This window comes from Erithacus rubecula (assembly GCF_903797595.1).
Source record: "Erithacus rubecula genome assembly, chromosome: 9".
Classification (NCBI taxonomy): Eukaryota; Metazoa; Chordata; class Aves; order Passeriformes; family Muscicapidae; genus Erithacus; species Erithacus rubecula.
Genome location: NC_136660.1, coordinates 2,237,783 through 2,254,371, shown reverse-complemented (window position 1 = coordinate 2,254,371; position 16,589 = coordinate 2,237,783). Strand labels below are relative to the sequence as shown.

The 16,589-nt window shown below is 47.4% G+C and overlaps 1 protein-coding gene across 1 annotated transcript in view; it reads right to left on the bottom strand.

The window, feature by feature from the left end:
• PTEN (phosphatase and tensin homolog) overlaps positions 1–13,990 on the bottom strand; it is a 45,821-nt gene extending 31,831 nt beyond the window's left edge. The window contains exon 1 of the mRNA XM_079312549.1: positions 13,571–13,990. Coding sequence (XP_079168675.1) covers positions 13,571–13,649 — 79 coding nt within the window. The 5' untranslated portion in view covers positions 13,650–13,990. The remainder of the gene's footprint in view (positions 1–13,570) is intronic.
• Positions 13,991–16,589: the final 2,599 nt, after the last annotated feature.

Genomic DNA, 16,589 nt, shown 5'->3' with positions numbered 1-16,589 from the left:
CACTTTCCAGGATTCCCAGCTGGTGCAAGATGGGAGTGAGGCAGACACACCCCCCGAGCCAAGGGAACAGAACATCTTAACAGCAGCGTTCCCAGCCTGCTCACACTCTGCTCCCAACACCAAAGCCTCCAAACACGCAGGCACAGGGAGATAAAAAGTTCCAAAATAACCGCGGTGATTCCTGCTCGGCTCCCAGCTCTCCCTCCTCCCCACGATTAAGCTGATGCATGCATCGCCCCAGGCCAGGCTGGACAGGGCTTGGAGCAGCCTGGGATGGTGGAAGGTGTCCCTGCCCATGGCACTGGAAGAGCTTTAAGGTCCCTCAAACCATTCCATGATTCTGTGATCATTACAATTATTTTTACTTCTTAAACCAAAAGTGGGAATTGCAAAAGGTGTTCCCCAATATGCCAGTAAGGAAAGACAATGAAAAAAATATTTCAAGCAGGGAGTGTGGGGGGGAAATATGAATCTATTTACTGAGATCACCTCGATATGAGGAAGAACAACTTCCCTGGAGGGTAACACAGCACTGAACAGATGCCCAGGGAGGGTGTTGAGTCTGTCTTTCTCTCTGGAGACATTCTAAGCCCACCTGGAAGTGCTCCTGCATCACCTGCTCCAGGTGACCCTGCCTGGATCTCCAGATGTCCCTTCCAACCCCAACTATTCTGAGAGCCTGTGATGCTGATTCACTAAGTGTTTTGTGTGCTCTGGGCTTTGCAACCTGACAGCACAAAAACACAAGCGTTGCTCAAAATTAAACATCCAGCAGTGAGCCTAAGGGGGAGGAAGATCTGCTTTTAGAAAAACATGATTATTTTTCTTAAACAGGCAAGCCAATATCTCCCCCACCTAAATATAATCGTCCTGAAGCACCTCAGTGATTATCTGAAAGCATTAGACTGGAATGCAGTTCACAGGCACTGCTGACTCACCCTGGTGTCTGCACAGGGCTGTGCCAAAGGACACGGCCTCAGCGACGCCCTTCCAGGCACCAGGCTCCATCTGCTCCCAAGGAAAGCACGGAGCAGCAATGACAAACCCATTCTTACTGCTGAGAAAGAGAATTTGGGGTCTTTTCAGTACGTGCTCCTGACAGCATGTGACAGCAGGTGAAGAGATGCAGAACCACCAAATATCCCGAGCTGGCAGGGACCCAGAGGGGTCATCCAGTCCAACCCTGCACAGACACCCCAACAATCCCACCCTGTGCAACCCTGAGAGCATTGTACACGTGCTCCTGGAGCTCTGGCAGCCTTCATGTGCTGCTTTCAAGCTCTTGTGGTGGTGCAAACAACAAAAGAATGTCTTTGCTTTAGGGAGCACTAAGATGGAAGAACAGAATGGAAGTGGTGCTGCTGTTAAATCTCTGAGCAGAAATAGAAGTTTCATCACTTAAATGGAAAAGCTGTCATAAAGGCAACTTCCTGCACCCATCCTGTGAGAAGATACCCTAAGATCTGCAGCAAGTGAAGGGGATGGTTGCTCCTGCATCCCTCCCAGCCTGTTTTTATCCCCAAGCTGGGGAACATGCTCCTCTTCAGGGACAGGGACAGCCCTCAATCACTGCAAGGACCAGTTCAGGAGCAACCATCCAGAGCATCACCTTCAGCAGGCTCTGCTCTCACCAGCCATGCTCAACAGCTCACAGACACCCCTTTTCACACCTTGCTTCATTTAACATCGATTTCCAAAACTGAAATTAAGATATTCACTACCAAGATGAAATTTCTTACACAGGAGCTTGGGAAGCTGGGCTTCCATTCAAAGGAAGAACTCTGAGTCATCATGAAATTGGTAATCATACTGCTAACTTTAGAAATCTGGGAGAACTGATCACTTAAAACGTGCAACAAGCTCATTATCAATTCCAAGCTTTTTTTTTTAAGACTGGAAAACAAAAATGGAAAAAGTCTCAGTCATTTACTGAGACTGTTCAACACATGCAAAAAACAAAGTCAACCAAAGTGGTGTAACCACCAAAATTTCATGAGATAGGATATGCTAAGTCGGAAGGAACCCACAAGGATTTGGAATGGGCTTTCTAAACAGCATAAAATGCATCCCACCACATTTTGCCAAAGTAGCTCTTTCCTAAGACACTAATTCCCAAAAATGATTCTAACGGTTTTTGAAGTACTCATTCCTTTCTCAGTCTTGTAAACATGGAAGCTGTGATTATTGCTAGTGCTGATTTAAAAAAAACCAAAAAAAACAACAAACTAAACAAAACATGGACAGACTCATGATCTAGAGCCACCAAATACCCCAAGCTGGAAGGGATCCACAAGGATCACCCAGTGCAGCTCCTGGTCCTGCCCAGACAGCCCAACAATCCCACCCTGTGCATCCCTGTGTCCAAACCCTCCTGGAGCTCTGGCAGCCTCGGGGCTGTGCCCATTCCCTGGGGAGCCTGGGCAGTGCCAGCACCCTCTGGGGACGAGCCTTGCCCTGACACCCACCCTAAACCCTCCTGGCCCAGCTCCAGCCATCCCTGGCTCCTGTCACAGTCAGCAGAGTTTGGAGCTGCAGCCCCTGGTGAGGTCTGATCTCAGTCTCCCCCAGCTCCTCCTCATGCAGCTCCTCCAGACCCTTCCCCATCCCTGTGTCCCTCCTTTGGTCACTGTCTGGCACCTTTACATCTTTTCTGTGCTCTGATGCTCCATGACACACAAGGCAGAACACCAGAACATCATCCTCCACTCAAGCTCTTATCACCAACTACAGAACCCAACTTCCAAAGGAGCCAAGACAACACTGTGCTCTGCCTAAGGAACCTTAAGATCACAACACCCAATTATCTGCTAAATCACCCAGTGCCACAATGATGCTTCATCAATACTGAAGCCAGACCAATGCAAATAATCCATGTGCCACTTCAGAAATCCCTCTGCTCTAATGCTGCTCACAGACTGAACAAAACACTCTCCTTAAAGCTTGAAATCATTCCCACATTGCTGAAGATGACAGTCTTTCCAGTTGCTATGAGAAAAATCTTGGATCATTATGCAAATCAGCTGTTATAATCACTTTCAAAAATAGCTGTCTATATATTCACATTATGCCAAGACCAAATTAAAGAATATGCAGTATACACTTGCAATTTTTTACATACATAGAGATATAAAAGTAAATTACTCATGTTGGTCCTGTAACTGATTTTGCTCACAAATTCAGACATTTTCCTAATAATGGAAGGTAACCAAAAAAGCAGAGCAAAATATTTACCAATTCTTAATTCTTAAACAGTCACAAGGAAGCTGAAAAAATCAACAGCTGCAGCTTTTCCTGCAATTACCAACATTGTCAGTTAGTAACTTTAACATCATTAGAATGTCTGAGTGATTTTATGAAGTCCTATATTTCCAAGTATTTAACCCCTGATCCTCACTCCACTCATTACGGTTTCTGTAACAGGAAAACAAAGAGCAAATGACCTCATCTCCTATTTTATAGGCAGGCCAGAGCATGCAGTGCTTCAGAATTAACACACATTTTTACTTTTCAAACTTCATACTGAGACAGGTTTTACATCAAAACCCAAATGAAAAATAACTTTAAAACTCAAAGACCTTTGCAATTTTACAAATATTTATTCTTTACAAGGTCATGGAACAAAAGTAGAAGGGGGAATGGCTTCCCACTGACAGACAGCAGGTTTATACTGGATATTGGGAAGAAATCCTTCTCTGGGAGGGTGGGGAGTCCCTGGCAGAGGCTGCCCAGAGAAGCTGTGGCTGCCCCTGAATCCCTGGAATGTCCAAGGTCAGGATGGACAGGGCTTGAAGAGATCTGGCATCATGGAAGGTGTCCCTGCCCATGGCAAGGGGTGGAACTGGATGAGCTTTCAGGCTCCTTCCAGCCCAAACCTTTTTGGGATTCTGTGAATCAAAGGCTTCAGAAAGATCTACCAAGCATGAGATTTCCTCTTTCTTTAGAAAGGAAATTTCAAAGCAGTTGGGTATTGCTGAAGTTGTGAATGATGGGGCTGTTCAGGTTGTCCTGAACAGGAGCTAAAAACCCTATTGCACACCCTCAACCTGACACCTGCAAATAAAACAACAACAGTCCACTCCTCCCAACCCTCAGCTTCCAGCTCCCAAACAACAGCTTCATTTAACAAAGAACACACTTCAATCAGGGAACCTACAGCTTGAAAAAAAGCCTTCACTACTAGGAATGCTAATTTTCACTTCCAGTTTAGGCAGGGGAGGTTTGGCCTTGCTTTCATCTGCTCCCCAGCAGCCCCCTCCTCATGTGCTGCCAGCCCTGCTCTGTCACCCTCACCCTGCTGCCTGCGAGGGGACCCAGGCACTGGCGCGGGGTGGCCAAGCCGTCATTGCCAACTCCCATTTGACAGCACAGCCCAGCAGCAGAGGCACAGAGTGGCTTTCAAGTCTCCCCAAGTTGCTTTGTTGTCTGGATTTGCCTGCAGTTTTCAGCAGCTCTGGCTGCAGGAGCAGTGTGAGGTGGTCTGGCGGCGCAGCTGGGGCTGCCAGCGACGAAACGTTCGCCTGGTGACCTCCAGCCCTTCAACTCCAGCTTAAACAATCCACAGAGCAGCAGCAAGGGAGAAAAAAACCCAGCACTGTTCTAACTGTTCAACAGCTTGACAGCCTGGAGCTACGGGGGGGAGTGTTATAAGAAGTGTCCACACTCCATCCTCAAACAGATTTAAGAGCCCTGACAAATGGCCAAGCTCTTATTAGTGCCATTTGCTTGACAGCATCTCAACAATAAAAAAGAAAATGACATAGGAAAATATAACCAGACAAATCCTCACATACATGCTGTTTAAGCTGTACCCATGAGTGTCTTCTTTATTTAAAAGGGAGCATTTCCATTAGACAGCATGAAATGCAAAATAAGTTTTGTATTTTTCTATGAGCCTGGATCATCAGGGAAGTATAGAGGAAATGAACAGGAAGAAAGTTCTTCAGAGCAAAGGAGGATTCCTTGTAGCCAGCCAGCTGCACTTGTCAACTCTACCATCTGTGCCTTAAAGAACAAGCAAAGGGACCAACTCAGATGTGGCTGAAACATTTTATCATTTAGAAGAAATGCATTTAACCCCTTGATGCTCCATATTCCAACAAGGACTCCTTTTTTCCCATTTTTTTAGTATTTTTAGCTTTCAGCCTGCAATTTAAATGCAACAACCTAGATAAGGAATAAATGCAACTCCTTCATGTCCAGAAGGCAAACCTGTCCACATGAGGTCACAGCAGGGCTGACAACAGGTCTGGAGGGGAACTCAAATTCCCACAGCATAAAGAAATAAATCAGAAGATGCCTCAAGAAGATATACCAGGTTGCCTACATCCACAGCTCACTTCTGGACCTGCTTATTACATTGCAATTGGGAAGCCATCTCAGAAAGAGTCATTCCCTTCATCTGCGAGGTGTAAGAAATGTGTCCAGGAACTCTTAGCCTTTGCTGAAGAGCTAATGGGGTCACATTAAGACTGGGGGGGAAAAAACCCACAGACCACACAGCATAAATAGAAAAAATGGTAACAAAGACACGAAAGATGATGGCTGCTCTAGAGAACAGCTTGTACTGACAGAGGCTGAGAAAAAGGCACCTGAATCTTCAATTTCAAAACTGTATGGAATCATAAATAAAGATACAAAAGCATTCAGAGAGTAAAGGAAACATGAGCTCTTGTGTAGAGCTAACAAGAAGTGTTTGACAATACTGTCAGGCTCAGGGTAGGATTGCTGGGGTGTCCTGTGCAAGGCCAGGAGCTGGACTTTGATGATCCTTGTGAATCCCTTCCAACTCATGAAACCCCTCTAAAATAGCTGACCATATTAAAGGACACAGAAAAGCTGCCCTTCCCATTCAGAAAGGGCTAAGAACAAACAGGAATGTAACAAATGATGCAGCAGACTCTGTACTATTGGTACCAAGTTTGACTGAACTCTCCAGCTGTGAAGGCAGAGACTGGGCCTCAACTCCCTAACTCAACCCCAAGCCCAGACATACAATCCCAACACATTCCCAGAGGGAAAGATGCAGAGGTGCAGCTTTCTTTTATAAGCAAATAAAGTTTTTTGTTCCTGCTGACATTTTGTAAGAGGCCACATCCCATCTTTCCCCAGCCAGCCTGGCATCCCAACAAGCTGCAACAACACATGGTGGCCCAAGGATAATGGTGCAGAATCCCAGGATCTCTGAGGCTGGAAAATCCTCTGGGATCATCAAATCCAACTGGGGACTGATCCCCACCCTGTCACCCAAACCACAGCAGCTGGTGCCACATCCAGGTGTGCATGTGAGGCAGGACAGGGGCTGAGCAGATCCTCTCCAGAGGAAGCCATGCTGTGAGAAGCTGGACACCACATCTCAATTTGAGTTTTTAAGTGCCAAACTGACCTGTTTTAACCACCTCATGAACCCTTTAAGCAGAGCTATGAGATATCACCGTGTGCTCCCAGCACACCACCCCACTTTGCAGGATCTCCCTGAACCACCACTGTGTATTTAAGCATGTCCTAACCTCAAACACCCCCAGAAAAACACAAGAATTTTATTCAGTAAAGAGAAGCCAGCACAGAAGAGTCACTACTTTGATATTTACTGACAGGAAGTGAAAAATGGCTCAGACTCAACTTCTTGCAAGCCTGAAAGAACATCCAAAACTTTCAGACACAAGGGAATTTAAAATAGCTATCGGGCTGGAGGACAAATACAGAACACTAAAAACCTTCACAGAACAGAAACGAAAAATAGTAGGGTTTGTATGGATTTATCAAACCTTAATGTGCATGGGGTGGATCAAAAGATAAAGGTGAATGGCAAATTAAGACACAAGGCCATTCTAATAAACCACTCCTCAAACAATAAGCACCAAGTAGATAATTTTATCCAAATGAGATCTGGTGCTTCCCTCCTCTAAATGTTAGCATAAAAAAGGGCATTACTTCTCTAACTCACCCACACAAGGAATGAAAGAACAGAAAATACACAATTATTCAGATGCAGCCCAATAGATATCCAGGCAATGTAATGAATTAAGCAGAGGCCTCTAAGAAAATTAATCATGCAATTAAAAGCTATTATACTACAGCCCCACAAAGGCAGAATTAAGTTTATAAAGATGTTTCTTAAGCACTTCACTACAAAAAACTGGATATTAAGCAGTTTTTCTGCACTGCTGCACGCTGGGGCTGTGGAGCTGGGAGTTCATCTTTAAAGGGAACAATGCCAGCTTTTGCAATAGTCATCATCCCAAACACAGAGCAGTTGAGTTTAATTTTTTTAGCTGCACAGTCAATTACCATTTGAATCACAGAGCCACCACTTGAGCTACATTGCCTAAGAATCGTTATTAAGATAACCTAGATTTATGCAGCATGATACAGGGCCTAATTGCACAATTATTTACTTCCATTCTACAAAAATGCCTTTTTTTTTTTTCCCAGGGCCTCACAGGCAAGACAGCAAATGTGGCAGATGACGACAGGAGCAAAGAGGATGCTGGCTTGAATTAGAAACTGGAACAAGGATTTGTTTACATCTGAAATATCAACCTGGGCCTAGGACACATCCAAAAACTAACAGAACCCAAAGCAGAGTCAGCCACCCACAAATAATCCATGTTTCAGAAGACATCCTGCTCTACAGGGCCACACATTTCCAAATAAATTCCCTTCTCACAGCCCAGAAATCACCATTCCAGTAACTCACAGGAAAGTACAAACTTGCACAGCTTTAATCCCAAAAAACTTCACCCAAGTGCCAAATTAAGGGAGCCCACACCTCTCCTAGGATTTAAGATGAGGCACAGAGCATATCCAGGAATTACTATACACAACTCCAGGCTATATCCTATTTTCTCCCCTGAAAAAGCCATGCAATAAATTATCCTTCAACATCCACCCTGTATCAGGCAGAATAAAGGAATAAAAAAAAAAAATCACACAGAGTTTTGAGTTGCTCTGAACTAGAAAGGAGCTGAGCTTTGGAAGGGAGTTAGTTATGAGTAATGACAGTATCTTTGGTCTCTAATGTAATTAAGGGATTTGACAGCTTAGCTGCCTATTCCCTCCCTTCTCTTCCAGTTTGTCAGAACACAACAATTGTCCTTTAAATCATTATACAACAATCATTTTCATGTTTAAACCTGTTGCAGGGGAAGACTCTGGCTAAGCTACCAGGGTATAATTTGTCAGCTCATGCAGCATTAATATGGCAACAACATTAATCCATTAAAAATATAATTTCATTTAAGAAACTATTCAGCAATCACAACCAGCAAAAACTTGGTAGACAGAAGCTTTACATATAAAATTTCAACTTTGTATTTGTACTCCCTGAAGTTTAGTTTTGGCTTTATGCTTTTTAGCACAGGGAGGTTCTAACATAACATCCTTTTAGCCATATTATTACTGAATAAATTATATCAATTGCATCCACAACAAAGAGGATTTAGGTGTCCAAACCAACCTACAAGGAAGAGAATGGAAAATACAGCCACCTCTCTTCTGGGAGAAAATTAAGACAATTCTGTACTCCTCTACACAGTGTTTTAACACATCTACTCACTGTCTCTACAGCAGTCACCATGCTCCAGAACACTTTGGTAAGACAAGCAAGTTCTTCTTGGTGTCTTAAGTGTAGCAACAGGAATTTTGGCCCAAAGAAACCTGTCAGCCCCAGCCTAGCAGTCATCAAGAGCCAACTAATCTCTGTGCACATATTATACTGCAGCAGCAGTTCCAGTGTTGCATAAGCTCCACACTCAAGGCTACATCCTCTCCCAGGTCAGAGGAGGCACATGGAATGATCCTGTGGACAGAAAGTCCTTCCTGACTAACAGAGATTCCTAGAAAGATGCATTTCCAAAATTCACCACCCTCCAGGACTCCAGCTGGACACAGTGTTGGTGCTGGCCAGCCAACCACACAGAGTGAACGTGGGGTGGGATTTTCACAAGTCCTCAACACTGACAGAACTGTCCTCACTGAGCAAACCCCACAAAGTAACTCCTCAAGTGCCAACACCTCATCAGTCTCAGTGTAAGCAAGAGGAAACTTGGATTTTTCCTTAAAAAAGGAACACTCAGACCCAGTGCTGGTCCTAGCAAAGGACTTGATTCAGCTCTTCACATTTAACAGTGAAGCTCTGGATCTTCTGAGGACTTCACACACCTAACAGCTTAAATCCAGGCTCCAATCATTAATCACTTTGGCTGGGCTTTTTCTCATTGCTCTGCCCACCTTGAGAAGAACATACAGCCACCACTTCAGCAGCTTCTGTCCACTTAAAAGTGTGCACAGGCAGGTTTTTTTTTTAATTTGGAGTTTAGCTTATGCAGACTCCACATGGACTGAGTATCTCTGATGATCCAAGCTGAAGCATTTCCCCAAGAATCCTGCACTGCATTAACACAAGTGCAAAGAGATGAGCTGTAATTTGTGAGGGCTTCTTCTAAGTCCCTTTCTGAACAACAGCAGTGAAAAAGCAAGGCAGGAAGGGTCTGGGTGACTAGATGGGACTGCACATCACAGCACCTGCTGGAGTGTGGGGTTTGAAGGCTCCAGCTGTCCAACACCCCTATCCACACAACTATGGCAGTATGTCACTGGGTTTGGGATTTTCTGAGCTGTGAGACACAGTAAATGACCTAGCCCACATCTAAACCCAGAAGAGAAAATGCAGGAACACATTTGCAGTAATCACCACCTTGCTTTCTCCATCTGGAGAGGTCAAAACCCTTCATCCTTGCTAAGTGCAGAAAGAGCAATCTCCCTGGGATCAAACACATCCTGTAACAATCAGGGAACTGAAACTCTGAAGAGTCCCCAGCCAGCAGGGCTGTGGAGTGCTGTCTATGCAAACAGACTTCTGAGATGAATTCAGAGCAAAACTGGCACTAACCTTGTCCAAAACCCAACATCATCCCAGGCTCCAGGAGCAAAATGAGTCTGTCGGGCTCTAAACACTGCTAAGTAACATGGTTTACTTCAGAACAAAGAAATACTTTCCCACCAATAAAATGCATTGCCAGTTAGTCTCTTCTAGCTTCTTCTAAACCCTCCTCGTGCTTGTGTGCAAGACAAACTCGTTACAAAACCTCTAACAAACTTAAATTTTAAAATGAGACCAAGTCTTTTAAACAAATGGCATTTCCAGCTCGGGCTCTATTTTTAAACACAGTATGGACCTCATGCCACTAATTCACTTTTTTTTTTTTCCTGGAAGCTGAGCCATTTTGAGTCAAGTCCCATAATTTAAAATTTCATTAAAAATGCAAAGAGCTTTAGGACTGCAAATAATATAAAGCAGTAAGAGATTCTAAGCAGCTTCCTCCTGCAATTTCAGCATTCCCTGCCTTTCATTCCACGAGACAAACGACGTGTGAGACGTGTAAACTGCACCCAACATCTCATCTCTGAATGTTGCTGCAGTTTGTACCACTATGTAGGTCACGAGCTCCACATGCTTCAGTCAAGCCCTGGGCTCAGCCTAGCTGCCCATTTTCTCCCCTACCAGAAGGCCTGGGGACACAGGACAAAGTTTAACCCGAGCTAGGACAGGCACAAGAAGCAGCTACACGATTTTTTCCCCACTTGCTAAACTCGGTTACACACAGAGCTCTTAAAACACAGGCAATCCATGCACTGCTGCATGCAAGTGTTTCCTCTCTGCTGTTCCCTGCAGTAAAGGGGGCATCACCAAGCTGCACAATTTTTAAAAGAACAGCACACAGAGTGCCTCAGAAAACATTCTGGTAGTTGCAGCGTCAAGAAATGCAACCATCAGAGAAGAAAGACATGGATACAAACTTTCCTTCTCACCCATGTGCACCCAAAAGCATCCAGTACTGCAGAAATTCATTAGAAACCCAAATAGAAAGAACTATCTGAAGTATTAAACAGCTGATTTAAGGTCTCAACCTTTAAACCCTTTCTTCTTCTAAGTTCAAAATTTTTTTTTTCCAAGATGTGCATAAAGACCGCTCAGAGAGAACATCTGATTAGATGAAAAGCAGTAGCAGTGTGTTTTTTAAAGATAAATAAATAAAAGACACAGGCTCATTTTCATGCTCTGCACTGATTTTGGGAAGATGCGATCTCCCTTTGCTGAAATCCCACACTGCACACACAAGGATTAAACCAACTCCTCAGGAACTGAGGGTTCTAAGCACAATGCCCTGTACTGCACATACATCAAAATCACTTTTAAAAGATCTGACACAGCCCAACCAAGGATTTTGGCACTCCAGCACCTCACCCAGCCTGCCTCTGGCACCCTGGAATCCCTGCAAGGCCTTGGGATAATATCCATGCCCAAAAGTCTCTGGCCACACCAGACACCAAGCCTCCCTCAGACACAGGCACCTCACCTGCATTCACTGCAATTCCTTTCACCCTCCAGCTCCCAAAGCCCAGGTGAGCACCAGCTGCTGAGTGTTCTGGAGCTGCAGGAGGAAGCCAGACCTCCATTCCCCATATCCCAGCCAAATGCTCAAATTCACTGGGCTGCTCAACTCCTTTTAGCTGGACAGAGACAGCTATGCTGAACTAACCAGGCATCTCTAACACCTGGTCCTCCTGCCATGCCTTGTTGAACAACTCACTTGGGCTTTACATTTGTTTTTTTTTCTCCTTAACATCACATGTTTGGAGAGGTAAATCCATGGTCATGGGTGTAAGGAATAAATAGGTTATTTCCCAGCTCCCAGGAATGGTGAGCAACAATTCCATCAGAGCCCTGCACAAAGTGATTTCAAAAATTCAGCTTTCACTTCTGCAGCAACATCAGCCTTCAAGCAAAGCCATGGCACTGCACAGGCAGAACTCTTTATTTGTTAATTATCTATTCAAAATCTGCAGCTCCAAAAAACCCACTTCTTCCTATGATTTTTTTTTTTAATCATTAAAGAAACCATACTATCTTTTCCATAAATTTCATGGCAGAACTGCAGCCAGCTGCTCCTTTTAGAAATGCCAGCCTAAGGCCAGTGCAATGGCCTGTTTTGTTAACACAAAATCCTAAGAATAAAAATTTGAAATAAGCAACCAGTTCCATCTGACACATCATTAGGCAATCTTGAGCAAGTCGAGGTTCAGCCTTCACTGATTTTCTTGCTGGGAGCATATGACCACTTAAGAAGATGTGCTTAGGTGAAAATCTCTCCCTACCAAGGGCACATCCAGGCAAAGATACCTGAAACACCAAACTCTTCAACTGGGAAGGCAAAACCTTTTGGTTTTACCACCACTTAACTCTTTCCATAACCCAACAGCCAACAAAACCACCAAGTGCAAACACCTACAAATCCAGGCCTAAAAGTATTTTTATCACAAACACAATGCAGGAATAACGAACCAGAGCTGCTGGGTTTTTAACTAAAAGCTAAGCATCCACTTGTTATAAAGTCCAGAATCTTTCAGATTGTTTTAAAGCCAACAAAATTTTAGGCCAAGGCTCAATACAAAACCAAGAGCTCTGCACTAGCTACAGCTTTTATCAGCTACTCAAAAACTGGATTTATTTGGAGCACTTGCTCAGACCTGAATGTAATTGCTCCAAAACCCAATAAATTTCCACCTAATCCTGTTGCAGAACAGAAACATCTCTCCACAGGGAGAAGGCCAGCTCTGAGCTCTACTGCCAATACTCATTTTTCCAACTTCTAAGCAAAGTTCTTGCCCCAAAATCTTTCCCACTGCACCAATCCTTCCCCACCACGGAGCAAGACCCTGTTCACAGCAGAGCCCCTACCCACCATGAACCCTGCAGGGCATTCCAAGCCAAACATCTCCCTGACGCTGCTCCAGCACATCTGTTCCAAAGGCCACCAAAACTACAAACCGGGTTTTGCCTCATTAGCCGTAATTGCACACTAATTACTTATTCCAGAGCAAGTATTCTATGCAATCCTCCTCGATGAGCCCCGATGAGCTCTCGTTTGTGACACATCCTCGTGCAGGGGAATAAAAAATGGTGAGTTTTGGTTGTTGTTTTTTTTTTTTAATTTGGAAGGAGCGATTGCCACCTTTAGTCATGGAGAGCCTTGCTGCATCCTAAGGTACAGCTCTGCCTTAGTGGAGGGCTGGAAATCAGGGCAGAGGACACAGGCTTCGACTGAAGCAAGCCGAGGAAAGGCACAGGCTTGCCATGACTGTAATCGCGATTCGAGACGAGTTACTAAATTTAAAAATTAAAAGGAAAGAAAAAAAAAAATATATATATAAAGCTGCGGACGCAAATCACGGCAGGTCGGGCGCATTTGCTGCGTGAGCCCAACAACCAAGAGAGCCGGAGATAAGCGGGCAGGGGCTCCGGGGCCGGGGGGAGGGAAGGGGGGGCACGGCCCCTCGGCGGCTCGGGGGGGCCGCGGGCCGGCCGGCAAGGAGCGCTGGCGTTAATCCTGGAGCTCCCGTTAATCTGCCGGGCCCGGACAAAAGGCGGCCGAGGCGGCGGCGGCGGGGGAGGGCGCGGCGGCCCGGGCGAGCCCCGGCGGCGGAGCGGCCGGGGGCAGCGCGTTAGGTAACGCCGCGCGGGTCTGATGCAATCGCGGGACGTGCGGGAGCAGGAGCGGGAGGAGGATACAGGTCAGGTCCAGGTCGAAGCCATCCTCCTGGTATCGCCTTTTGTTCCTGCTGACGATCTCTTTGATGATGGCGGTCATGTCTGGCAGCCGGGGGCCGCTCCGGGGCAGCGCGCAGGGCCCGGGCGGCGGCCGCGAGGCACCACCGGGCGGCCCCGGGCGCTGATGCTCCGGCGGCTCAGCCCCGGGCGGGCCCGGCTCCCGGCGGCGGCACCGGCTGCCGCTCCCTCCTCCTCCTCCTTCTCCGCCTCCTCCTCCGAGCGCGTCGGGAGCCGCGCCGAGCCCCTGCGGGCGGTGCCGCCGCCGCCGCCGTGTTTGGGGCGAGCGCGGCGGCGGCGGGGGGAGCAGCTCTGCGGCGCTCCGGGCCCCGGCAATGGTGACAGCGGCGCGGGGCGCGCCCCCGGCCCGGCCCCGCTCCGCTCCCCGCCCCGGGGGCCGGGCGGTCGCTCCCTCGGCTCTTCCCGGCGGCGGCTCCTCAGGGCGGCACGGCCGCGCTCATCCCCCGGCCCGCAGCGCTCGCCGGCGCGGGGCGCCCATCATGGCCGCGGCTTCCGAGAGGGACGGCGGGCGGCGCCGCCACGCCCACGCGACGCATCCGCCAACACACAAAGTAGTCCCTCCCACCCCGCCACCGGAGAGGCGGAGAAGCGGCGGGCCGGGAGGAGCGGGGGACCGGATCGCACTGCGCGCGCCGCCCGTACCCCTCCGCCCTCCAGCCCCACCTCGGCCCCGGGAGCGGGTGGGGGAGCGGGGAGCGGCGAGCGGAGGGATACGAGCGGTAAAGTGAGGCGGCGGCTGTGCTGCGTCAGGTCACGTGGGCGCTGGCGGCGGCGCCTCCCCCGCGGGCGGAAGTGGCAGTCAGGGGCCGTGAGGGGCCCGGGCGGTGCTGGCGCCCCCCGAGCTTCTCTGAGCCCCTCAGAGCCCCCTCGGAGCAGAGCTGGGAGGGAAGAAAGCAAGGGGAAGAACGGGCTCGGTGCGGCCCCGCGGGGAAAGGATCGGCCCGGCATCTTGAGGGCGCTCGTCGTGCTCCCCTCACGGCCCCCGAGGTTGGCGTGGAGGGGAGAAGCCGCGGGGAGCGAGCGCCTGTCGCCTCCTGCGGCCACCGGGGCACGGAGGGGAATGGGGTTTGGGCCACCTGCTGCCCTCGGAATCGCAGAATGGCAAAGGTTGGCAAAGCCCTCCAGGATCATCGAGTCCAGGCAGTGCCCGATGCCCACCTTGTCCCTAGGCCACCTGCAGCCCTTCCTTGGACACCTCCAGGGATGGGCACTCCAGACCTCCCTGGGCAGCCCCTGCCAAGGCCTGAGCACCCTTTCCATGCAGAAATTCTTCCTGATGTCCTCGGGGTAGCCAAGCTCCAGGACAGGGGCATGAAGTCTCCCCAGGTCGGGTCATCTGGCCCAGGAGCCCATGGTATTTCCATGGAGCTTTCTGTCCCACTCCCTTCTTCCTACAATTATCCTGGCAGGGAGAAAGCCCTGTCTATAAATCTCTAAATCAGTCTTTATAACTCTTTAAAACCCCATTGTACAAGGCTCTTCACACTCTAAGTTGAGAAGTGTGACTTTTTGAGAATTAGCAGTGTTAACATTTTGCAGGAAAATGACCTTTAAGGGCTCAAAATAAAGTGGAACATCAGGTGGATGGATTTCCCAGGCTGCTGCAAATGCTCTATTATATAATTCCTTTCAAAAACGTATCAAGTTGCATCTTGAGATGTTTTGCCACTACTATTCCCACTGAGAAGCTGTTCCCAGAACCATCTCCTGGTTTTCAGCCTAAATATATTTAGGACTGGTCTGCATCCATTTATCCTCGTGCTAACACTGGCCTCAAAGAGCACTTTGTGCTCTCTCAACCCCCTGGATTTCCACATTCCCCCTTTCTTCCAGGTGCAAACCCAAAACTGTGGCTGGAAGTGTGCAATGCCAGACTGGAGCAAGCTGGGATAGAGTGGAAGGTGTCCCTGCCCATGGCACAGGGTGGAATGAGCTCCCAACTCATTCTGCTTGTGTTCCCACCTTCTGGATCTGTCTTTAGGTGGGAAGCATCCCCCATGATCCAAGGCATGCCAAGGGTTTGGGGACAGAGCTGCCACAAGCCCCTTTTCCCCCCAGTATAACCCCGTAATTCCCAGTACATTTCCAGACAGTGCATTTCACTGGAGCTGTGAATGGAAAGCCTGTGTGAACTCTGGGAAGGAGGTCAGTCACAATCCTGATCACATTCCCTCAATATTTGGATTAATTGGAGCCCAATCCAATCCACAGCTTCTGCATTGCCACGACCCTGGTTGGCTTCTGGAAAATTGCATTTCCCCACATCTTTTAAAAGTATTTTTAATGGGATTTTTTTCAAAGTTGCCACCACAGCAGTGACAAAATGTAAGTTTTGAGCTGCTTTTCCTCATATGTGTGTGTTTGCATTTCTCCTTAATTGCAGCAGAACAGATGTCACTTTTTTCCTTCAGGAGTGGGAAGAAAAACAGAAGAGTCCTAAATATTTTCCTCCAGGAATGAACGAACACAATGGTCCATGTGAACTGGAAAACAAAAACCTCCAGAAGATTTTTACCACCAAAGCCTGAAAGGGAGGACTTGCCTGATCAAATCGAAACTGTTTCTTCAGTGAAGAAATTCCTGCTGATGTCCCACCTGAACCTCCCCTGGCACAGCCCGAGGCCATTTCCTCTTGTCCTGCCGCTGGAAAATCTTGGCTGAAGAGCAGAAGGGCTGAAGAGAAATTGCCAAAACTCTGAGTTAATTATGGCTGTCAGATCCTGTCATTCTCACCTTTTCCCTGGACATTCTTCTTTCACTATATGTTGTAGATGTGTTAGATATGTTTTGTATCATTTATGTATACATAAATTACATCTTTATCTATGTAAAATGCATGTTTTATATACATATAAGTACAGTGTATTTTATGTATTATTTTTATTTTTTGTTAATACGTATAACTTTGTATTTCTCTTAGCACGTTGTACATGTTACGATCCATGCAGTCCATGTGGCAGTG